This window comes from Cornus florida, unplaced genomic scaffold (assembly GCF_030987335.1).
Source record: "Cornus florida cultivar Cherokee Brave unplaced genomic scaffold, ASM3098733v1 CherokeeBrave_3.0.0_Hap2_Chr01, whole genome shotgun sequence".
NCBI classification, from domain to species: Eukaryota; Viridiplantae; Streptophyta; class Magnoliopsida; order Cornales; family Cornaceae; genus Cornus; species Cornus florida.
In genome coordinates this window covers 108,432,474-108,458,943 of record NW_026775571.1, presented here as the reverse complement: position 1 = coordinate 108,458,943, position 26,470 = coordinate 108,432,474, and the positions used below count along the sequence as shown (strand labels likewise).

The 26,470-nt window shown below is 34.6% G+C and overlaps 2 protein-coding genes across 5 annotated transcripts in view; both read right to left on the bottom strand.

Moving 5' to 3' along the window:
- Positions 1–7,440, bottom strand: part of LOC132313128 (twinkle homolog protein, chloroplastic/mitochondrial) — a 35,157-nt gene extending 27,717 nt beyond the window's left edge. For 2 of the 3 annotated variants that reach the window (XR_009483392.1, XM_059811796.1), the window contains exons 1-2: positions 7,050–7,437; positions 6,825–6,955 (exon numbers count right to left, since the gene is read on the bottom strand). Coding sequence is in view for 1 of the 3 variants with exons in the window: in XM_059811796.1 (XP_059667779.1) it covers positions 6,825–6,955; positions 7,050–7,284 (366 nt within the window). In the remaining 2 variants the exon portion in view is untranslated. Of the gene's footprint in view, positions 1–6,824; positions 6,956–7,049 lie in introns of all 3 variants that reach the window. The other variant, XR_009483393.1, reaches the window with a different exon arrangement.
- A 2,022-nt stretch (positions 7,441–9,462) lies between these two features.
- LOC132313140 (uncharacterized) lies at positions 9,463–21,263 on the bottom strand. Of its 2 annotated transcripts, none has more exons than XM_059811825.1 (9): positions 20,851–21,263; positions 20,637–20,755; positions 17,951–18,006; positions 17,803–17,860; positions 17,593–17,703; positions 15,691–15,801; positions 10,606–10,965; positions 9,924–10,462; positions 9,463–9,608 (listed from the first exon to the last, which is right to left on the bottom strand). In XM_059811825.1, exons 1-9 carry the CDS (start codon positions 21,065–21,067, stop codon positions 9,593–9,595), a joined length of 1,587 nt encoding a protein of 528 aa, XP_059667808.1. In that variant the 5' UTR covers positions 21,068–21,263; the 3' UTR covers positions 9,463–9,592. The 2 variants fall into 2 exon arrangements, with proteins under 2 accessions (XP_059667808.1, XP_059667800.1); XM_059811817.1 differs by lacking the exon at positions 9,463–9,608 and adding an exon at positions 9,615–9,786.
- Between the last annotated feature and the right edge of the window lie 5,207 nt (positions 21,264–26,470).

Here is a 26,470-nt window from a genome sequence, read left to right as displayed (position 1 = left end):
GTCCATCTCCGCAACTTGGAAGTCAGCCTTGCCCTTCCATCCTTGCATGCATAGCTCCACCTCCTTGCACACTCTACTCACGCGTGCCTCCTCGGAGTTGACGGCCTTGATCCAGCCCTCCGTCTTGCGCATCTCCAAGCCAAGTCGTTGCGCCTCCTCCGGGGTAATGAAGTTGTGTGTAGCACCCGTGTCTACCAACGCTTGCACGGCTTTGCCACCAACCTGCGCATCCACATAGCACACCCCAGCTACCTTCTTTGCCTTGCCCTTCTTCTTGGTGTCATGCGCCATGCTACTCAGCATCTGCATATCCCCCATGCACCTATCTTCATCGCTGCCCGCATCGTCCACCCTGCCCTTGCCCTTATCCTTCACAAGGGCGCTCATGGTCTTCTTGTTGGGGCAGTGTCGCAATATGTGCGGCCCTTCGCACAAGTAGCACTTCGGCTCCCACTTGCCCTTATCGCGGCGCTCCCCTTTGCCACTAGCCTTAGACCTCTCTCCATGGTCCTTGCCTTTATCATGGCGTGGGCGTCTCTCCTCATCGCTGTGCTCATCATCACTTTACTTGGGCGAGCCCCTTTTCTTGAAGCGACGGTCTCCCCCACCTTTACCGTGGTCCCTCCTGGGAGACGTGGCCCTCTTGTCATCGTGCCTAAAGTCTTCAAGGCGCTCCGCTATAGCCATTGCGGATGCCAAGTCTCTAGGCTCCCTCCTTCTCAGCTCTGTGGCTACCCAAGACTGCAACCCATCAATGAACAAGCACACGCGTTGCCGCTCCGGCATCTCTGGGATCTCCAGCATCAAGTTGGAGTACTCCTTCACATACTCCCTTATGCTGCCCTTCTGCTTCAGGCGCCTTAGGTTGATCATGGCGAGGTCCTCAACGCACTCGGGATAGAACTGCCTCTTGAGTTGCCTCTTAAACTCCTCCCATGTGTCAACTGCTCTTGCGCCTCTACCGGTGAAGCGCTGCCTCCACCATAGAGCGGCAGTGTCCGTGAGGTACATAGTGCCTGTCTGCACCTTCTCCTCATCATCCTCGATCTCCATGCACTCGAAGTACCGCTCCATGTGCCAGAAGAAGTTGTCAATCTGGCGCGCATTCCTTGCCCCATCGTACTCCTTGGGCTCCGGCGCCTTCTTCTTCCTTGGCTTCACCACGACCTCGCGCGCCTGGGAGAACTCCTTCTTGCACTCGGCAATCTCCACGCGCAAGTCGTCTACCAAATCATGCAAGTCCTTTTCTTTCTCTTGCGCCTTGTTGGCGATGCCATCAATCAGCTCGTAGAGCTCCGCCATCCTTCTCTCGAGCCTATTAAACTTGGTCTCCGTGTAGACCAAGTGTGTGGCAAGCTTCTCCTCCAAGCTCTGCTCTAAGATGTGGACTTGGTGGTCTCCTCCGCTAGCCATGTCTACTCCAACAAAGCTCCCTTGACGAACCTGGCTCTGATACCAACTGTCACGGGCTTAGAGTTTCAGCACCACTGTAGCTGCTCCCGTGCGGCACCAAGACGTTGCTTTCACTCTCGCAAGTACTTGGTCAGCCTAACTCCCGTGCACACCTTAGCCAACACACTCCCCTCGTGCGCTTACTAGTGTTGTAGTTGCCCTTGCCCTCTCCTCACTTGGCTTGCACACTCACACACTAAGGCACTTAAGTTGGCAAGGAAAGAACACTTCTATTACTTCAAAGAATGCTTTGTACAAGGCTAACACTCAAGCTCTCTACAAGGCTCTCAAGACTCACTCTAGGACTTGTTGCCTACAAAATGAAGTCCTACCTCTATTTATAGGCATCCCCATCCCTAATGGACGGCTAGGATGCATTCTAACCAACGGTGGAGATTGATTATCTAGAATCTTCTCCCACCTTCTTCACACTTCCATACTTATCTACTAGTATCTACAACATTCTAGAATTCTCCATACTACTCCACACAACTCTGGAGAACTCTAGAACCTTCCACACACTTCTACACATTTCTACACATATCTAGAAACTTCCACATAACTCTAGACTATTCCGGAAGACTCTAGAAACTCCACTTGCCATGCAGTTGCCATGCAGCGTCCTCCTCAGCGTCTGCGTGTCGCCTGCGTGGCATAACCTCCATAAGCGGGGCGTGACAGCAGGTTGTTCTAGTGGGGTGACAGTTTGTGCTGGGAAAGACCTACACTTTAAACTGACTAACGATTCAGCTATGGCTCTACTTAAAGAGCTCAGGCTTTTTGAAGCATTTAAAGGGCTGAATTGCCTACCACTAGTGAATGAGGCGAATGATGTTTCACAGTTTGTTAACTGAGACGGATGATTTGGAAACAGAGGGGGATATGCAATTAGGAGAGGTGACTGGGGATTGGGTTCCTACTCAGCAGCTTTGTTTTAACGATTCTTATTCTTGGACGGACATGGATCAACCTGATGTGGATTTAATGGAACCTTTAACAGTTATGCGGCCAGATTGCTTGGAGACGACTAATGATCTAGGTATGGAATGGGTGATTGAGAATATTGGCGCAGTAAGTGAAGCTTTGGGTGTCTCTTCAGAGGGTAATGATGATTGAACTATGTCCATTCTTCACAAAATTGTTGCAGGAAATGACAATACAGAGAATAATCGAGGCAAAAAAGAAGTTAAAACCAGAAAACATCTCACACATCAGAAAGGGGAACAGGAAGTCAAGAATCTCATTTCTTATGTTAGTTATGAGGGGAAGGATGGGGCGACTAAAGAAAGGGGAAGGACCAGAAGTGGAAAATGGGAAGAAGGAGAGGAGTTGATCGTTTTTTGTCCTTTATGAAGCTACGAATTACTATGTGGAATGTTCGGGGTCTCAATGATCCAAACAAAAGAAGAGTGGTCAAGGTTGCTGTGAGGAAGTGGAATGCCCATGTTGTATGCTTGCAAGAAACCAAGATGGCTTCTATCACTAATGAGGTAGTCAGGAGCCTTTGGGGAGGAAGGTTTGTGGAATGAGAAGTGTTAAACGCCTCTGGTACTTCGGGTGGTATCCTTATCATGTAGGATCAAAGGTGGTTATCTAGTATGACATTTGGAAAGGAATTTACTCCTTGTCATGTGTGTTTTAGTTGGAGGAAGACAATTTCAGATGGGTTTTTTCAGGTGTTTATGGACCTATTATTGATAGTGACCAACCAGCCTTTTGGGAAGAGCTTTGCTACGTTAAGGGATTGTGGTCTATGCCTTGGTGTTTAGGCAGGGACTTTAATTCTGTTAGGCCCCCGTTTAAGAGGTCCGGGGTAAGTGGTCTTCCAAAATGACCCTGTTTTCAGAATTCACTGATAGTCACTTTCTTATTGATCTACCATTGGAAAGGGCAACCTTTACTTGGTCTAATGGCAGAGATCCAGTTACTTTTTCAAAGTTGGATAGTTTTATGATTTTTGGAGAGTGAGAAGAGCATTTCCCGGATGTTTCTCAGGCTGTTCGGGTTAGAGTGACATCCGATCATGTGCCCTTAGTTCTCGATTGCGGAGGAATGAGATCTAGACGCACACCTTTCCGCTTTGAAAATATGTTGCTGAGATCTGAGGATTTCAAGGGAAAGTCCAGTCTTGGTGGGAGGAAGCGAATTTTACAGGCTTTGCTGGCTATATATTAGCTAGAAAGTTTCAGATTCTCAAAACTGAGTTGAAGAAGTGGAACAAAGAGGTGTTTGGGAATCTTGAATGGAAGAAGAATAGAGTTCTTGCTGATATTGCTAAGCCTGATCATCTTGCTAAGGTGGGGCAGGATGTGGCGTCTTTACGCACTAGAAGAGCCTCTTGTGAGACAATTTTTGCTGAGATTGCTGTTATGGAGGAGATTTCGTGGCGTCAGAGTCTCGGGCATTGTGGTTAAAAGAAGGAGATCGTAATACAAAAAAATTTCATAGACTTGCCAACGCTCGCAAAAGATGTAATCACATCGGGCGTATCCGTGTGAATGGTTCTGATTTGTGGAGAGAGGATAAGGTGCGCGGGGGAATTGTTTCTTTTTATCAGCAGCTCTATACTGAGACTTTGGGATGGAGACCTACACTTGATGGTCTTCCATTTAATTCTATTTTTGGGGATAGTGATAGGATTGAGGTTCCTTTCACTGAAGAGGAATAGCTTAAGGCACTATCTAGCTGTAATGGCGATAAAGCTCCAGGACCAAATGGGTTCACTATGCTGTTTCTTAAGGAGAGTTAGGAGGTGGTGAGAACTGAGGTGATGGGCACCTTTCAAGATTATTATTCTCATGGCACATTTGAAAAGCCATTGAATGCATCTTTTATTACCCTTACTCCTAAGGAGGGCAGCGCCTCTGATATTAAGGACTTTCGGCCAATTAGCTTAGTGGGATGCACGTATAAGCTTATTGCCAAAGTTCTTGTTTTCAGGATGAGTACTGTTTTGGAAGGACTTTTTTGCTGAGATTTTTCTCCTTTGTAATCCGGGATTGTACAGATTGTATAGTTGTAGGATTGACTAATTTGTAGGTAATTAATTTCCCGATTCTTGTATAATTAGTTACCTAAATTTGGCTAGGTTTTATTCTATAAATTATATCTATCCCCATCAGTGAATATATCGATATACAATTCTTAATTCCCATATTTTTCCTCTGAATTGAAGTTGGTATCAGAGCCTACAAAACAGGCTTTGAATCTCTTTGAAACCTTGAAACCCAGAAATCCAACCCACTGTTCCACAACAAACAACCAAACCTCTTGAATCCTTTGAAAAAAAAAAATCTCTTTGAAACCTTGAAACCCATAAATCCAAGCCGTGGTGTTGTCCGTGTCGCTGTACTGTTGTCTTGGCGATTTGTTTATTTGAAGCTATTATTTATTTTTATTTTTTTTTTTTTTCTTTTTGGTGTCATAATACACTATCATATTGTATTGAATCAGAAGTTGGAAAAAATATATATATGAGTGAAAAAAATATTGAATCATCTGGGACAAAATCAGGTCCTATTGTTGTTCAATCAGAAGGTGTGCAGGTTAAAGAAATCGTTGTATGGGTTGAAACAATCTCCGAGAGCATGGTTTGGAAGGTTCACAAAGTCTATGATAGTCTTTGGCTACCGTCAGAGCAATTCGGACCACACTTTATTCCTGAAGAAACAACAAGGTAAGATAACTGCACTCATTGTATATGTGGATGACATAGTGGTTACAGGGAATGATCTTGAAGAAATGAAGGCTCTCAAGAATTACTTGCTCAGAGTATTCGAAATGAAAGATCTAGGTCCTTTGAAATATTTTCTTGGGATCGAAGTATCTTAATTTAATAAATGAATCAATCTATCTCAAAGAAAATATGCCTTAGATCTATTACAAGAGACTGGTATAACAGCAAGTCAACTAGCTGATACACCAGTGGAAGAAGGACTGAAGTTATGTGTTGAGTCCAACCAAGTACCTGCTGATAAAGGAAGATACCAAAGACTTGTAGGGAGATTGATGTACTTAGAACACACGAGACCGGATCTGGCTTATGCATTAAGTATTGTTAGCCAGTTTATGCATGATCCTGGAGAGCAACATATGAATGCAGTTATGCGCATTTTGAGGTATCTGAAATGTGCTCTTGGAAAAGGAATTTTTCTTCACAAAAAGGGCTGATTATCAAAGCATAGATGCATATACTGATGCTGATTGGGCTGGAGCCATAGATGATAGGCGATCTACGTTTGGTTACTTTACTTTCGTAGGAGGTAATCTTGTTATATGAAGAAGCAAAAAACAAAATGTTGTTACTCGCTCAAGTGCAGAAGCTGAATTCAGAGGTATGGCGCTTGGACATTGTGAAGCATTGTGGTTAAGACTTCTCTTACAGGATTTGGGTTATCTACCTAGGCAACTAATTCGACTATATTGTGACAATAAAGCAGCATGTGATATTGACCATAATCCAGTTCAACATGATCGTACAAAGCATGTCGAAATAGACAGATTCTTCATTAAGGAGAAGTTTGATGGAAAAATTGTGGAGTTGCCTAGGATTCGATCTGAGGATCAACTAGTCGACATTCTCACCAAAACAGTCTCAAATTGAGTGTTTTCAAAAAATTTAAACAAGTTGGACATGTGTGACATCTATACACCAACTTGAGGGGGAGTGTTAAGATTTGTTTCCCTTGTAATCTGGGATTGTACAGATTGTATAGCTGTAGGACTAACTAATTTGTAAGTAATTAATTTCCCGATTCTTGTATAATTAGTTACCTAAATTTGGCTAGATTTTATTCTATAAATTGTATCTATCCCCATCACTGAATATATCGATATACAATTCTTAATTCCCATATTTTTCCTCTGAATTGAAGAGTTTTTTTAGATTGGATATCACTTTTAGAAAAATCAATTTTTAGATGATTATAAATTTCCATTATTTTGTAACAACAGTTCTTACCACCTGAGCCATGTCAAACTCGAAAATTTTGGAAAAATGTCTAAAATTTTGGAAACTCGAAAAATGAGCCACCTAAGCCCAAAAAAAAAAAAAAAAATTTAGCCGCTGAAACATCACCAAGTAATGGGTGATAGTCATGAGATACTCTGCACAAGTGGAACAAAATTATTTTAAATCATTACTTAGAAAGAGTTCAGATGGTAGTGGATTGTGGGTCACCCAACTTCTCCACATTATCATAAATCATTTTCTTTTTCAAGACATCCGGTACAAACTAACCATTCCCATTCAATAAGACAAATATTGACATTTAAAAATTAAAATTTTGTTTTCAAATTTTATATTCTATTCAAGATTTCACATAGATAAGACCAAACTAACACAATTTGCTCAAAGTATGCATATTACATACCTCAGGACAAAGTGTGCGATGCTGCCCAGCTCTACAAAAATCATTTTCAATACCAAACTCCCCCAGTCTCCGCCTCAGAACCTCCGTTTGAACCGAATTAAACCCTTTCTCGTTTGGGTCCCCAAAGCACACTTCAGAAAAATAAAAATCAAAAACAGTACCATGTATAAGCCTCAACAAAAATATGCATACAATACATTAAACCGTGGGTGTAAAGGGAAATACCTGTTGAAGGAATGCTCGCGGCAGAGGCAGATGAAAGCCAAGAAGTTCTGAGAGACACAGGGTGAATCTTGGAGATGCGTTTTGAAGGGAGAGTAGAGAAGATGAGTCTATGTGTGGGTGAAGAAGGGGTTCTTGGTACTGCTGTGAAAGGTGTGGATTTGAGAAATTGTTTGGAGCCCATGGGAACGTTTGAGTTGAAGAGTTTGTGGAGAGGGCTGCGATAAGGGATACGCATTTCTGATCAACTGAAAGAGTTTGGGTGATTCCTCTATCAAGCTTCCAAGGCTTTAGAGAGATAGAGAGAGTGCCGGTTCAAGGGTTTAAGGTTTATGGTCCTCTCTCGTTCTCTCTCCTCCCTAATATAATCTGGGCGCCAAATAGGGCAATCCGATATATGGTCCTCTTTTATTAATTTTTCTTTCTGTTTTTTTTTTTCTTTGTTTTTTTGGGTTAAAAATTACTCGTATGATAGACGTAATTGATTTAATAATCATTTACAAATACCAACTTATGTGGAGGGTTTGTGCATTTGCTTAAACGTTTGAAAATAATTTTTTTTAAAATAAAATAAAATTTGTCATTTGCTCTAATAATGTTACAAATTAGGTCACAGCACAATCTTAATAATTAAAAAATTATTTGTTGGCTACCAATGTCTATAAAACTCGGTGGATCTTCTTTGTGTGAGATTTTTACGAAAACAAAATAAGTATATTAGACTTTTGCAAAGACAAAATAAATGTGTAAGTCTCGAAACCTTAACCTATACATTATGATTTTGAGATTTAAAAACCTAGGAAAAAGTTTTTAGGTTATACTCTAATTTTAATAAATGAAAAAAGAAATACTTTGTTAGGGTTGAGTTTGCTATCATGATATGATAATGTGAATTTTTTTTTTTTTTCGATAATTTGGTCATTTTCAATCTTAGTAATTGAAATAAATAATTTGTTGAATTGAGTAAATGCTAACATGGCCAAATAATTTCAATCTTAATAATAGAAAAAAATTGATTTGTGAAAAAGAAACAATTGTAACTAAATAGGTCCCACGGCCGCTAGAACTCTTTGTTTTTGCGTGAAAAATTGGTTACTTGTACCAATCAAAATATAGGATTCTAGCAGTAGTTCAGCCATGTGGTAATTACCTATGTATCCGACGACTCTCTAAAGCATACTACAAATGTCGTTTTGCTTCTGCTTTGGGCCATGTAGGCTTGGGCTGGTTAGTTTGGGATCATTTTGTTTTGTTTTGGTTTGGTTTGGGCTTACCTCTGTTACTTTGTGGGCTTGCCTGTTTTGTATAGTAGATTATATCCATACAACACACTTACCATCCAGGAAAAAGAAAAAGAAAATTTGACGGACTCATTGGAGCAGATTAAATTGCATTCAATACACAGTATTCATTTTGTAAGTTCCCATCACTTGAAATGAAGAATATTGAAAATGAATGTGCGAAACTAGATTGCACCTACATGGGGGGCAAAAAAAAAAAAAAATTGTAAAACACTTTATGACTAATGAAGAAAACCTAACTAATAAAGCAGATTAATCATAACTTTAGAAAGAATGGATAAAATGCATGTTAGTATTTTAGAATGTTCTCAAAAATGCCGCCGCCTTTTTTTTTCATTCATTTTCCAAACGACGAATTTGAATATATTTATTCATCTATCACATCATATTTAGCAAGATGATGGCATAATTTTATATTAGTTTGAGAAAATTTAAATGTTAATAATTATGTGAACACATTCTTTGTGTGTAGTGTGTAAGTGCATCATTTGTACACGTCTCACACGCATTTCTAGCACGGCCTGAGCTTAGGCCGTTGCATGCAAAACCCAAACAAACACAGCTGGGAATAACAACAAAACTCACAAGGAGAAGGAACAAACAGAAACACCCCAACTTAGAGCATTATGTACACTCATGCTACGATTTCAAACTCAGAGCATTATGTACAGCATTAAGAATATTAGGAACATCCAAACACTGCTAGCTAGCTAGGAACATCGAAACTCAGAGCATTATGTACAGCATGCTACGATTTCTCTGCCTAAGAACTGATGTCGGCAACCCCCACTCTGCTGCATTTTGACGAGCCATAGCAGAATCCAACTTCATTGATTGCCAAACCAGCAAGCTGTACAGATGTTTTTAAATCTAGTCCTTCCTACATTTTGAAAATGAAAAAAATATATATATATATCCTGTAGCTTTTCACTACTAATAGGTGTTGTGTTACAAATGAATGGATGTCTACCGAACATGTGGTTAAAAAAGTCGTGGGCTCAATCCCTAATAAAAAAAAGTCTGAGTTGGCTCAATCCCCAATCAAACTAGATAATAAGGGAATTTGATAGATAATTGATTAGCAGCAACAATTCAAAGATCAAGAACTGCATTGCCAGCAATTATCCTGCTTGGTTACTCTAGAAGCAGGCTCGGCTAAATCGCAAGTGTAATGAAATGAAGCTACAATGTCACCTCTGAGGCCCAGAAATTTGTTGGTCAGCCCCAAGAGAGCTTCTAAGAGTGTTAATTTTTTCTCATCCTACAAAAGAAAACAATTAAATTAACACATGCCACAAGCACCACAGGTAAAAGGTGTATTAAATTAACTCTATCCCACAAAAACAAAGGAAAACAATGTAACCACATCTAGAATCAAATTAATTGAGTCCTATAAAAGCGATCAATTTATCTTATTTATATGAATGAAGAAACCAAATCTGCATCCAAAACAAACAATATAAAGTATATGAGAATAATTAAAATATAGCGCAAGAGAAAAATAAAAAAGACTTCATGAGAATAATGAATAGGAAACAAACAATAAGCGACTATTCAAGAGTCATTTCCTTCGTACATCATCTTATATAGCAATTCCAGACGCCGCTCAGACGGAACACCAAAAAATGCACTTTTGTGCTGAGAAGATTTGAGAAGGAATAGATATGCATCCAACTGAATATAATCAGGAACTCCAATGTTTATCAGTTCCGCATACACTTCTTTGTCTGAATGACAATCAGATCGTGCTTTCTCAGCTATTGCAACTATCTTTGCCGCAATTTCGAGTCCCCTCTCAGCAACAAGATTTCCCTTTTCAATTAACTCAGCTACTTTGTTAATTCCATATCCAATAGCTTCAATATCTTTCTCAAATAAATCAACCATTAGATCCTTTCTTTTTGTACCATTTGAAGATCCCTCACACTCTGAATTTGACTCATAGTTGTCTAAATTACTATCAATTGAGGTACCATTATCCGATGCCCATTTGTGAACTTTTTCCTCTACATTTACAAAACCTTGACCATTAGCTCTATCTTTTGCAAAAAGTTCATACAACTTACCATAATGGTTTATTTTGGTGTGCCTCCATTTTGAAACTGATGGTTTGGCCTAGAAAAGCAAGAATTGTATATTACGCATCATTCGAATATATATATATATATATATATATATATATATATATATATATATATATAACGATTAAATGAACTAAAAATAAAATAATTGAAATAAAACTCTAATAAAATGCCTACCTCTATGAGGGCCTTCCATACTTCTGGTTTACCCTCAAACATTTTCGTTTCTGGATTCCATGATATCCCACTTAAATTTGTGAATAATTCGAAACACGTGTTAAAATTCTCTCTCAGTGTAAACATACGATGTTGGACGTTATATTTTTCAATCGGATAGCCAAGTTTTTGAGAGCATATCTTCGCAACATTTGAATATACAGTAGGAGACGTGAAAGTTCCATCAACTGTATTCCCATTTTCCTGTTGCTCCAGTAGTGAATCAAGTAATATGTCATCCATTTCTTCAGTCCATTTTATTGCATCTTTCTTAATTTCATTCACATTCGCATCTTTATTTGATTTCTTCATTTCCACAACCTGTAATTTTTTTTTTTAAAAGTAGAAATATAAGCCCACAAATGACAGAAATTTTATTATGAAATATGCATCTAACATAATAAAACAAAGTAATTACAAATAAAATGTCATAATTATTCAATAAGTTAAAGACATGAAAGTACTGTTACAAATAGTAAAAGGAAAAAAGAAACATTATGGCCTTGCTTGGTTTGTAACTCTAAGAACAATTTTCTGAACAAAAAACAGAAAACTGTACAAAAAACTATGCTTCGTTCAGTTTTCTGAAAACTCAGTTATAAAAAAGTTTGTTTTCAAATAACTGTCTTTTATTTTTTGGATGACCCGGGGTATCCGAGGCTTCGCCCCGACTAATCCCCAAGGACCCAGGAAGGGCGGCCTCCCCACCCCGGCCAAGTAAGTCGCTGAGTATGGCAACGGAAGCCTGACCACAAGTTGTCGTAAGCTCCTAGTGGGAATTGAACCCCAAACCTTAGAGCTAGTAAACACCCAAGCCCAAGTGATTTTACCACTAGAACTGTTTTTAAAGAACTGTCTTTTATTGTTATTTGAAAACTGTTTTTTGTTCTCTGCATTCTTGAGAACTGTTTTTAGAGTTACAAACCAAGTAAGCCATGTGTTTCCTAATCTTCTCCGGACAAGTTTTTTCGGCGTGTACGACACATATCAAGCCGTGTCCAACACGTGTTTCTTGAATATCCGGACACACGTTGGACACGTGTTCAACACGCCATGGATACGTCGAACACGTGTCCAACACACATGTCCCATTCCTGGAGATTATTAAGAAAGTTTTAGACACAGGTCGAGTTGAAGTATAAATATTAGGAGTTGTTTAATAACTTTCAGCAATACATAAAAGTAGTTGTTTAAACAACTAGATATTATCCTTATATTTTAGTTCAAGGTTTAAACTCTTGCACAATCATCTTTGACTCTATTGTTCTTCCACCAACCAAGCTTTGCTACCGGTAGATGGTCTCTCTATCTCTTTCTTCTCTTTTCTCTCTTCTTATTCGTCCTCTTTTCTTTCTTCTTCTTATTCTTCACAAATCCTAGATACTTCTTTTTTTTTCCTTTCACAATAAATTTCTTTTTGCGTTTCTTTTTCCTTTTTCCTCTATTCGCCATGAACTTTTTTCTCTTCTATGGATTCTTACCTTTATTTTTAACTAAGGCCTAATTCTTATTCTAACAAAACCCTAATCCTCCTTGTTTCTTTGTTTTTTTCTCTCTTTCTATCATTCTTTCTTTTTCCCAGCAACACAACAAAATTTTCTCATTATGAGGTTGTAAAAACTAACATTACTCTCAATTTCTTAAAGTACAACATCATATATATAAAAAATATATTTATTATTTGTCGTGTCCCCGCCGTGTCCGGGTCCTAATTTTTCTGGATTTGCCATGTCGTGTCATATCCATGTTCCGTATCCGTTTCCATGCTTCTTAGCTTATAATTGATCCTTGCTTAGCCTCGTCATCATTAGTAAGTGTGTCTCCCTCCTCGTCAATATGTATATCAATGTTCACGAGGTCTCGATCAACTTGTTCAATCAATATTTCATCACGATCTACACCCATTAGATAATTATGCAAGATACAACATGCTATAATCTTTGCAACTGTATCAAATGGGTAATGAGCCTCTACACCAATTGAAATAATTAGAAATCGGTTTTTAACCACATCAAATACTCTTTCAATTACATTGTGCAAGGAAGAATGTCAGAGATTAAATACTACTTCAGCATTTTCTAGTGCATGTGATGTGTATTATTTCAAATGGTAGCGATCAGTGAACACCTCTATATGGAGTTATTAGTCCACTCTTTAACATATAACCTCCATCCACTGCATTATATTTACCTAAAAGAAATAAGAAAATTATTCGTTACTCTTTTTAACTAATAAAATCATAAACTTGATACAAATGACTATAAGTTACCTATAGGGATTATTACTTTATTTTCTTGACCTAAAAGAACCTTTTTTTATGACCCTTGAATCAGATGCAGATCCTTCCAATCCAACCCAGGCAAAACATATGTAAATTTCATGTGAAATGAGAATGCCGCTAAGACATTTTTTTGTTGGATAATCTTTTTTGTTCATAGATATCTTGGTCACTTGGTGTATCTATTTTAGACACTTTCACACGAATATGATCAAATTACTCCTACACAATCCTGAAATTTATAAAAAAGTGTATTATTATTGTTTTATATGTAGAAAATATTTAATTTACAATATTAATGGTATAAGATATACTTTTACCTTGAAATATAGATAGAATCTGTTACTAATGCGTATTTGTGGAGGGTCTTCAGAACCACTTGGTTGTTTTAGGTATAAATCTTCTAAACTGATTTTTTCTTTTAGCACATCATGAAAATGGCGACAAACAGTCTCGCCAGATCGAACAAAGAAGAACTGAATGGCACGATTTTTCATGTTATGCGCTCGGACATAAAGAAACTTACTTTTTCCTCGACCAAAGCATTTCTATGTACAACGAAGTATGTTACACAATTTAGCAAATGCATAGGGTCCCATACGTTATATGTCACGACAATTATCACTAGAAGCAAGTTTTTTCATTAGTTGTTCACTTACGCTAAGTTTTTCCCCAACGATGTCATTTATTGCCCTCTTCACAAAGTGTGAATGGAATGTCATTCCGATCACCTAAAGTACGTGAAAATAATAAATAAGTTCAACCACCTCCATTTTTCATCTCCATTCCCAACTATTTAAATATTCTACAACATTTTTCGACAAAGTTTCTTTTTCATAGTCTTCCGGTTCATCTGCATCATTCTTATCCCAAGTCCCAACTCTCATTTAAAGTTCCTACTATTTCCATCTAGCAAATGTATGTAATCAATAAATAATTTGTAACACAAATGATGGGAAACCAAAGTTATTACGTAGTAACTAACGGGACTCCTAAATTTTTAGCTAATTATCATTCTATATATATATATATATATTAACTCACTAAACCATATTTGACATAATGGTAAAAGTGTAGCATGAGAGCTTTTTTTACCATTTAATACTCTCCAAGGTACTAAACTTGAGAGGAATTTAAGCATTGCTACCTTCATTTTTGTGATTTTGAAGAAGGGTCAAGTTGTGTACTTTAAGAACTCTAGAACTTTATTTGTTTAGCGGTTTAGCAGGTTGCATATATAAGCTCATAGCATTTTGAAGGTGGTAGATAGAGTGGTATCAGATGCCTCAAATGATTCCTTTGGAGGTAGGCAGATTTTGGATCTGATACTGAAACAAACGAACATGTGACTTTGAGAATCAGACAAATTCGTTGTTACAAGCAAGCTTCAATCTGGAGAAGGTACATGTTTATGTGCTCTAAGGGACCCCACAATGAATTATAGACGGGAGGATATGGTGTCAGACTGCTGGTGGTACAATAATATGGACCTGGCACATTAGTAATTCATCGTATAAATTGGTCAGATATCACAATGTCAGCTCAACATGCTCGAGCTTTCAATAATCACAATTTTTTCACGTCGAGGAAGAAGAGAGAAAATGTGGTAATGAAGGTTGTATTTTAACAAGATTTAGAAATAAACCTTGATGACAATAGCAACATAAAAACCTAAATATAGAATTATAGATGCATGATCTCAAATAATACATTGTATGGTATTACGATGCACAATCTTAAATTTTTTCTTTGCTTGATAAACAAATGATACCTTGATTTGGATTGATGAAAGACTTGAGCAGTCTTGCTCATCTTGCTCATTCTTAAATATGTTTTTAGATTTGAGTTAAAGGAACCAAAGAGAGCAAGATTCTCAATTTGGTTTGAAGCATCGGGTATCAACATGTTATTCCCCTCCCTACCACCACAAACCCCCCCCCCCCCCCCCCCCCACAACAACAATATATATATATATATGTATGTATATGTACATACACAATCTGAGTATATTTTGATATTGTCACTCAAAATATGATGATTTGGTTTTTTGGAATATTATGTGAGAATTTTTTTCCTTTTTTTGAAGAATTTCATGTTTGTAATGCTATGTAATCCTAGACATTCAGACTTTATCATGTATATTCGTTCTAATTGTGTGATGAAAAGTTGTAGTGTGCCTGTAGTTTTAAGGGTGCTCAAATTTGACATATTTAGAATTACAAGGTCAACACCTGACCTGACATAAAAAAATAAATATCTTTATAGTGCAAAACAAATTGGAACTTTTTAGAAGACTCGGGACAGTCTAACACCAAATGTCTGAAAACAAGACTTCTACTGTAGCTTTTAAATCGCACTGCAGCGTTTTCTAAGAAATAAAAACATTTTAAGTAGGCTTGACTCATTAATTGAACAAATCTAAAAAGTGAGGTCAAGCTCTAATAATTTATCTAATGATTGAACATGATCTAAGCCTTTAACGAGTCAAAACTGAATTCTTCATCAATAGTTCGGTTCATTTGCAGTCCTATTAGTAACATCTTTTTCAAGTAATTGAGAAAAATGAGAATCTTGACATTCAAATTTTGTTAAACATTGCAATGATGTATCATAAACAATGCGCCAAAGCGGTAATATACTCTTCCAAACAATGTTATGTATGATAATTGATAAAAAAGAGTTCAGAGGACAAACAGCTTAGAAGAGCATTTAAGAAAGCAAATTTAACTACAAGGAAGAGGGTATACCAAAAATAAAAAAATATCTACCTCATCACAGCGTGGTTCCAACTCCAAACTCTTTTCTGTAATTTCCATCTCGTGCTTAATTTTTGGGATATGATTCATGATTCCATAGGTTGATTTACCATCTGCAAAGGCCTGAAGCCAAAGGGCCACAATTGAAAAGGGGAATCTCAAATAAAATAAAGAGTCTGAAAGTTAATGCATATAATGAAAACTAAAAACAACAGAAAGTTACGTGTGTACTACCCGTGTACTGCACTTGAATGTTTATTGCATCTTTCTTAATTTCATTCACATTCACATCTTTATTTGATTCTTTCATTTCCACAACCTATAATTTTTTAATATCATATAACAATAAATTTTCTATATCATCACACACCTTTCAAAAATAAAAAGTAGAAATATAAGCCCACAAATGACAGAATTTTAATGTGAATTATGCATCTAACATAATAAAACATAGTAATTACAAATAGAATGTCATAATTATTCAGTAAATTAAAGACATGAAAATAATGTTACAAATAGAAAAACGAAAAAGAAACATCATGGTTCCTAATCCTCCCACATGTTAGCTGCCATGGCACTCCTTATAATTGATCCTCGCTTAGCCTCGTCATCATTAGTAAGTGTGTCTCTCTCTATGTCAATATTTATACCAATGTTCATGAGGTTTCGATCAACTTCTTCAATCAAACTTTCGATAGGTTTTACACCCATTAGATAATTACACAAGATACAACATGCTACAATCTTTGTAACTGTATCAACTGGGTAATGAGCCTCTGCACCAGTTGAATTAATTAAAAAAAAAGTATAACCACACCAAATACTCTTTCAAATACAATTCGCAAATAAGAATGTCAGAGATTAATAGTTCTTTAGCATTTTCTAGTTCATGTGATGAGTATTTTTTCAAATGGTGGCAAATACCTCTCTATGGAGTTATTAGTACACTCTTTAACAAATAACCTCCATCCACTAAATAATATTTACCTAGAAGAAATAAGAATATTATAAGTTACTCCTTTTAACTTATAAAATCATAAACTTTTGATACAAATGACTATTAAGTCACCTTCACAGATTATTAGTTTATCTTCTCGTTCTAAAACAGCATTTTTTTTTTTATCCTTGAATCAGATGCATATCCTACCCACCGAGGCAAAACATATGTAAATTTCATGTCAAACAAACATGCCGCTAAGACATTTTTTGTTAGATAGTCTTTTCTTCCTTCATATCTTGGTGTGTCTTTTCTTCCTCGCTATGCTTGTAATCCAGGACATTCAAACTGTACCATGTATATTTCGTTCTGATTGTGTGATGAAAAGTTGTAGTGTGCTTGTAGTTTTAAGGGTGGTCAAATTTGACCTATTTGAAATTACAAAGGTCAACACCTGACATAAATATAAAAATTTATATATTTATACTGCAAAACAAGTTGGAGCCTTTTAGAAGACTCAGATAGCTAGCACCAAATGTCTGAAAAAAAACTAATACTGTAGCTTTTAAGTATCAATGCAGCATTTTCTAATAAATAAAAACATTTTCAGTAGGCTTGACTCATTAATTAAACGAGCCTAAAAAGTGACGTCAAGCTCTAATAATTTACATAATGATTGAACATGATCTAAGCCTTTAATGAGTCAAATCTGATTTCTTCATCAATAGTTTGGTCCATTTGCAGTCCTATCAGCAACTCTTTTTTCAAGTAATCTAGGAAGACTAATATGGAGATCCAAATCTTGTTAAACATTGAATTGATGTATCAAATACAACGCGCCAACGCAGTAATATGCTCTTCCAAAAAAATCTTATGTATCATAAATACGAGTTAAGAGGACAAACTGTGCTTAGAGCATTTAAGAAAGCAAATTTAACTACGAGGAAGAGGCTATACCAAGAAAAATAAATAACTACCTCATCACACATCGGTTCCAACTCCAAAATCTTTTCTGTAATTTCTCTCTTGTGATTAACTTTTGGGATCAGATTCATGCTTCCATATGTTGACTTACCATCTGCAAAGGCCTGAAACCAAAGGGCCGCACTTGAAAAGGGGAATCTCAAATAAAATAAAGAGTCTGAATTTAATGTATATAATGAAAACTAGAAACAACAAAAAGTTACCCGTGTACTGCCCTTCCATCCACAATTTCCCCGAAAACAATTCCAAACTGCTGAACTCCTACACATATTGAAATGACCAGAATAGATATTGCTGGCATAAGGACAAGTAATAAGAGAAAAAAAAAAAAAAAAAAAAAGAGTGGCTTACCAATTTGGAGAGATCAAAAGGGATAAGCTGTTCTCGCTAGAATCCCCACCTTTGCACTACGGGGGCAAAAAAAAAAAAAAAAAACTCCAAATAAACCAAGGTTTTAATTTTATCCCAAAAACCAAAATGCTTAAATGAGTTCATCTTCTTTTCTTTTTTTTAAATGAAAATATTTCTTTTGATAAGGTTTTTTTTTTTTTTTTTGAAACACGTAAATATGCTAATACAGAGTCGTATTTATAAATGAGAATTAAATATAACATCTTTAATATCGAATAATATGTATTTATCAATTTTTTTATGCCCTGGATGTGATTGGCCACACTTAAATGCCACAACATGGTCCAATCTGATTCCAGGCATTTTTTTTGCTTTTTTCGATAAGTCTGATTCCAGGCAGTCAGAAGCATTTCAAAACACAATATGCAAGTCCAAACACTCCAATGCGTAAATTTTAGACAATACACAACGCACGAGAATCTTAATATTGTTGAAGATGAGGCATTCCCATTTCAAGCAGCATAAATATTAAATAACAGTGCAAAATCCAATAAAACAATGCCATAGAATTTTCAAATCCAGTTATGCACAAATGAAGTTCAAAATATAGCCTAATCAATATGGATCCTTCTTAATCTCAGAAAAATTCCAAATGTTAAACCTCATGGTACATAAGCTTAAAATCGGGATCAACAATTTTCTTCCATGGTAGCATATTTCTTTTTTATTTGGTTCTGTCGATATATTCAGTGTTTTTTTTTTTTTTTTTTATGCTGCTTTTGTCCAGCTGGAGAACACAGTTCAGGTTAAGCAGCCACTCTGTGAAAACAATACCGAAAGTTCAACCCGTACCCAATTCTACCCCACCCAACACTTTGTATTGAGTGGGACGACCAATGGCTTCATTTTTTGTTCTTTTAAACTTTTTTCCAGTCGGCCCTCGAATAGCTTCTGCTTCTTCACCTTTGTCATTATTTGAAGAGGGAATTGCTAATGACTCTGGCCAGCTCTGTAGCTTTGCGGCTTGCGTTTACACTGGAATTGCGATCGAATCATCATATAATAGTTGCTAGATATAATAACCTTACAAGGCAGCATAGCTATAGCTGTTTCAAGAAGCGAAATTAGGTCCTGATTAAATAATTTTTCTTACAAATAAATTTCAGTTGCTTGAGTTCCCATTTACATTGAGTCTGATAGACCATCATTAGGGTTTTAATATAAAATCCAATACATCACAAGAAGACTTTTATTACTTTGTACAATTGAACATATTTTTAAACAGCAGAATCGAATCATAATTTAAGTTCCTAAAATTCCTTGAACATTTTATTAGGCATACACTTGAAGATGCAAGTCAATGTCAAAGGTGTATTTTATACACTTCATAAATGTCTTAAAAGACATGCATCACTAATGTTTTATCAGTTATCACTTTTAATTATTTCTTATCTTTAGTAACCAATCACATCCATTCCATTATTTGGTTATATATACTAATTACATAACCAAATATATCTATGCACAGACATTTACAATTTTTATAGAAAATTGTTGTCTGGTTCCACAGATGCCTTGAGTATTGGTGTCATTGACACGAGTTAGAGCCTCAGAGCAGCCACTTTTGAAATAATAAATGTTAAGTCTATCTTGAGACTCATCTCTCCCCAGGACACGCTATAGCAGGACTAAAACTGGGTAATACCCTTTTTACATGCATACTTCTTATATTCAATAAAATTTCCTAATTGATCCACTGTTGTTCTGTGTGTGTGTAATCATTCTATAATTAAAATAGTGGTTATATTAGGTATTTTCTTTGCTTAATTATGCTAATATGCTTCTATGATGTCTATACAAAATTATAGATTAGCTATTATTATATAATCATTTCAAATATAAAAATAAATTAATCAAAAGGCTCGCCAAGTATGCTTTACACCTGAACCTTTAAAGTTGGCTCTCACCACCAGTTGTTTGCTTAAGTATCTCCTACCACACCCAAAAGGGAAGTACAAAAGGAATAACCTTGGCTTCTGCTAAATAATTATTTATATTTCTCACATTTGCAAATTCAAATTCCGTAAATTTTACACCTCAGTGCCTAGAAACAACCTATTACTCATAAAGTAAAAGGCCACTTGGAAAACTATGAATGAAACTGACTCAAATTATAGCCAATTCTTTTCTTGGTAAGTTAGTTTTGCATTACATAAATCGTGATTCATTTAGATTGAATTTCACTTTTAGAAAATCAATTTTTAGATGATTATAAATTTCCATTATTTTTGTAACAACAGTTCTTACAACCTGGGCTGCAGAAGCAGCATGCAATAAGACAATAGCAAAGCATGAGCCATGTCAAACTTGGAAAATGAGCCACTTAAGCAAAAAAGTCTAAAATTTAAGCGGCTGAAACACCACCAAGTACTGGGTGAAAGTCATGAGATACTCTGCACAAGTGGAACAAAATTAATTGACACATAGAAAGAGTTCAGATGGAAGTGGATTGTGGGTTACCCAACTTCTTCACATTATTATAAATCATTTTCTTTTTCTACACATCCAGCGCAAAACTAACCATACTCACCCCTTAAAGCTCTGAATTTACTATGGCATGGGTTACACATTTCACATAGATATAACCAAACTAACACAATTTACTCAAAGTATGCAAATTACATACCTGAGGACAAAGTACAGTATGCTGCCCGGGTTTGTAAAAATTATTACCAATTCCAAACTCATCCAGTTTCCGCATCATAACCCCCATTTGAACCGAATCGTTTGGGTTATCGAAGTACACTTCACAAAATAATGAAAAATAAAAACAGTGCCATGTATAAGCCTAACACAGATATGCACACAATACATGAAAACGTTGGTGTAAAGGGAAATACCTGATGGAGGAACACGGGCATGAGAGGCATATGAAATCCATGAAGTTCTGAGAGCTAATGGGTGAATTTCGGAGATGGGTTTTGAAGGGAGGGCAGAGAAGAGGAGTCTATGGGTGGGTGAAGATGGGATTTTTGGTAGTGCTGCGAAAGGTGTGGATTTGATATATTGTTCGGAACGAAAGAGTTTATGGGGATGGCTGCGATGAGGAAAACGCATGTCTGAGAAACGAAACAGCTTGATGCTTCCTTTATCAAGCTTCCAAGGGTTTAGTTGAGATTCTGAGTGCCAGGGTTTTAAGGTCTCTCATAAAAATAGTGGCTTGGGTCACTATATATTTATAGTTTTTTTTTTTTCCCTTTTGTGCAGAAGGAAGGGAAGGGGTGAGACCCTGACACGAATTTGATTTGGGGAACTGATCTTCTCCCTGTGAATTCCTCTCCTTAAGGATTTAATCATATGGCTATTATTGCGCCACATTACTATTTTACCATTCTCCCATTAATTTATCAAAACTTAATTAAATATGATATCTTTTGAATTTCGAGATAACAATTACGACTTATTTTTCATCCATCTCATTTTACTTTTTAGCGCTAAAATTTTCATATAACAATTACCATCAAGCTTCATTTTACTTTTTGGCGTTAAAATTTCTAAGACAATAATTACCATTATGCTTCCCTCTTTCAATTTCTCTCGACTATCATCAATTTTTATTCGTTACAATTTAAGGTTTGGAAGATTTCATAATTTTTTCTAGTTTGAAAAAGTATTTTAAAATCTTGTTGAGAGAAGAATTCCCTTGAAAATGCTAAGAGAAAAATTTCCTCGGAGAGAATGTGCTCCCATTTGAATTTGGGCTCCCAAACTATATCCAGGTAGGGTCTTTACCTACCAGAATACCCAGTTCACCCTTTCTTTTTTCTTTCTCTTTTGTTTTAACAATAAATATATATACTCATGTTTCTTATTACAAGTCTCAAGGGTCAAGGCCATTCGGTAAGTGTTGTATTTTGTAGTGTTTTGTTTTAGGCTAGAATAAAACTAAGTGTTTTATAACATGAGAACAAAATATGTTGGCAAGTATCAAAACATCCATGAACCCAATCTCTCTCTCCCAAACAGGCCCATCCTCAGGCCCATCCTTCGCAAGATTGGTGTCAGTTTCAGTTAATGGAAACTTAGGAGGTCTTCAATCAAGCGCAGGTCACAAAGACTTCGATCATCGTAAATAAGAGACGCGAAATTTGTTTCCTTAATTGCATATTTCTTAACCTAAAAGTGATTCAATATAAATACTAAAGCTTATGTAAACCCTAGTATTAGTGCCGAATGTGAGAATGAAAGAGAGTAAAGAGAGTTTTCTGTATTAGAAATTTTCTGTGCACTTCGAGAACGTAGGCAAAAGATTTTGTAAAATAGCCTCTCTTTGTTTCACACATTACATGTAAATGGGTTTTGATTTTTTGAACAATCTGAAATGATATGCCGATATGGGTTTTGAACTTCTGAAATGATATGCCGAAATGGGTTTTGAACAATCTGAAATGATATGCCGATATGGGTTTTGATTCTTGCAGACAAATAGATAAACTGAAATATATGGGTTTTGAACTTCTGATTCTTGTAGATTTTGTAGTTTGCAGTTGCAGAGAGAGAGAGAGTTTTGAATTTCTGATTCTTGTAGATTTTGTAGTTTGCAGTTGCAGAGAGAGAGAGAGAGGGGGGCCGGGGAGAGAGACCGAGAATAGAGATGGAGCCGATTGGGAGGCTAAATGATTTGCCCTAAAAAAAAAAAAAATTATTTTTATCCCGGTACAGTTAAAAAATGGGCTACAACAATATAAAACATCAAATTGTTGTTCCAATTTTTAGGCCAAATAATAAATTTGTTTTGAAAGTGTTTTGGTACTATTAAAAATGAAACAAATTGGCCTAAACATATTTTGTTTTCAAAATGGGCTACTGTAGCGGGTCTGGAACATTACAAAACATATAGAAACACGTCCCAAAGAGACCCGTTGAGTATGCTAACACAATCTAATAATTTTAGCACTCAGGTTATTGTTCAATCCCCATAATTAAAATATATAGATATATATTATTAAGTTGAGTATTCTAGCATGAATACTTGAATTTATATAGGCAATAATGTTAGCAGTAGGTCATTGGGATTGAACTCACTCACACACTCCTCCCGGTACAGTTAAAAAATGGGCTACAACAACATAAAACATCAAATTGTTGTTTCAGTTTTTAGGCCAAATAATAGATTTGTTTTGAAAGTATTCTGGTACTGTTGAAAATGAAACAAATTGGCCCAAACATATTTTGTTTTCAAAATGGGCTATTGTAGCGGGCCTGGAACATTACAAAACATATAGAAACACTTTCCAAATAGGCCCGTTGAGTATGCTTACACGATCTAATAATTTTAGCACTCAGGTTATTGTTCAATCCCAATAATTAAAATATATAGATATATATTATTAAGTTGAGTATTCTAGCATGAAAACTTGAATTTATATAGGCAATAATGTTAGCAGTAGGTCATTGGGATTGAACTCACTCACACACTCAATTTGCCTAGAAAACTTGATTTCTGGACCTTTTAATAATGTAAAAATCAGATCATTGTTAAATCTCGCTAATTGAAAAGATTGATTAATTTGGTGCGTTTAGTATTCTAACATGATGACTAAAAATAAAGAATAATTGATAAAAATAATAATGATTTGTTAAAAATGATTTGTTCCGTTGAGTATGCTAACATGACCTAATAATGTCAAAAATAGGTCATTGTTCAATCTTAATAATGGAGAAAAATGATTTGTTGGGTTCAATATGCTAACATGGCCTAATAATATTAGAAATTAGGTCATTGTTCAATCTTACTAATTGAAAATAAAAAATTGTGAAAATTAGACAACTGAACTAAATAGGTTCGTATTAATGAATAAAATAGTTAGCACTCTTTTTGCGTGTAATTTCGGCTATTTGTCTAGATCAAAATAGCATGATTATAGCAATTGGGATCAACACCGCCTAATCAAATCACCCAATTGTTACTAATTTAGTAATTTTACAAATAAAGTTGGACATATGAAACCATATAGGATGTAGTCTAATACTTTATCACCTTTCAAAAATAGAAGGTGTTCAAGTACTCTTAGTCCTAACGGCTAGGCCTCACCATGTTTTGCAGAAATTTAAAAATAAACTATTTCATGAAATTCTTTTGAAAAATATATAAGATAAAAGGAAGACAACAACTATATAGTTAAAAATCTAAAAAATCGTGGAAAAAATGAGAACAAGAAAATAATAATTATTAGGGATGCATACAACTACTCAAAGTGGGTTCAAAATAAGCTGGATTTTTTTAGGTTGCGTTTACTAACCGAAAACGTTTTTTGTTTTATGTTGTCAGCCCCTAAAAAGACAAAACAAAAACAAAAAACATGTTTAATAATATGTTTTTGTTTTCCCGTAACAGAAAACGTTTTCTATTTTTGTGAAGAAATGAGAAAACATAAAAAGGTGTTTCTCATGTTTTTGACACTGTTGAGCAAAAACGTTTTCACTATTATTATTACATATATACATTGTTCATTTCAAATAAAATGTATGTTATTCATTTTATATACTAATGCTACATATTAAATACTAATAAAAATATATTTTTAATATATAATTATATATATATATATATATATATATCAGTGTAAATTATTTTTTATTTAACAAAAATATATTTTTAAAATATAATATATTATATAATAGTGTAAATTATTTTTTGGGACAAAAAAAAATGATATATTATATATTTATTATTTATTTTATATAATATTATTAAATTATTATGTAACAGATCTAATATATTATTATATACCATATCTATATTATATTATAATATAGTTATATTATTTAATATTTTTATTTATTATAATATAATATATGTTAAATATATTGTATATTTTATAACAAATGTATAAATGATGCATATGCATGCACTTATATACATAATTGGTGAGATTGTTTTTGTCCTAATATATCTTATTTTGTATTTATGTATTGGTTATTATTAAGATTCATGATTTTAAATTGAATATTATATTTTATTATCATGTATTATATATTTTTAATATTTGTGAATTAATTGAATTGCATACATATTTAACATTTTTTTGTATTAATGAAAAAATTAAAAGTAAAATAAAATAATTAAAAAATGTTATGTAAATTTATAACAAATATGTATTATTAAACACTATTATTATTTCTTACTTTCAAAATTGTGACAACAACAAATGTTAATAAACGTTATTTTTACTTTTTATTGTCACTCAAGAAAACAAAATTATGTTTCTGCTTTCTTTAGATTACAAAAGCAAAAAAAGGAAATGTTAGTAAACACATTAGTATTTTTCCTAAGATAGGTCTAATCACTCAATTAGCATACACTAAAAAAAAAAAAAAAAAAAACAAAATCCACCTAATATAGATGATGGGTAAAGTGCAAAAAACCTCCTGAATTACGTTTGAATTTACAAATAACCCCCCTGAACTATATTTTGTGTATAAAACCCCCTAAACTATTTTATTTTGTTACAACATACCCCAAAGGCTATATTATATTTTATTAAATAATCATAATGCCCCTTCTTATTGAATTACATTTAATATTTTTTTATCTAAATAAATTATGAAAAAATTCATACTAATTTTGATGAGATATTTTTCATTAAATTTGCATAAAATTTATCTTTAATTTTAAATTAATTATTTAATTTTTTTAAAAAAATTTAATTAATTTTTTTATTTTTAATGAATACATTACATGAAAATAAAGTATTTTTCAAAAGTACTTTATTAATTTTCCATCAATATATTGTATGAAAAAGATGATATTTTTTTTTTTTGTACAAGAAAACGTTTAAATTGGTTATAATACATTTTATTATAAATAATAAAATTTTAATAATAAATTAATCAATTTGGAAAATAGTAGTTACAAATTTATTTATCTATTTAATTTTTTAATTTTTATTTTTATGATAAATTGATACGAATAATAAAATTAAGGTAAATAGTATAATTAATATTTACACAAGAGAAAAGATAATAAAAATGATTTAATAAGAAATGAAAATTTTAAGAGAAAGGGTAAAAATAGTCTTTTGTAATAAATTTGTCCTTAATTACAACAAATCAATAGTTCATGGGGGCATTTTTTAGTTCAAAGGTTATTTGCAAAAAAGCAATAGTTTAAGGAATTTTTTTGCACTTCATAGTTAAGATGGAAAGGGCAGTGCTGGCATCTTAGATGTTTTCATAAATATGTTTATTTCTAATTCATGAATTCAGGAGATTCATTCATTCCAAGTCCCAACTATGAACTTGAATAAATTTATTCATCTATCACATCATAGGAAGCAAGAAACATCACATAATTTTAGAACCTTTCAGAGAATTAAAATGCTTATATATATGTCAACGCATTCTTCGTGTGTACATGTAGTTTTTAAATTCGAAGAGTTATGAATCAGAATTATTTGTAGTATGCATATAAATACTTGTAAAGTACTTATGAATGTAAAAATTAAAAGGTTCTAACAA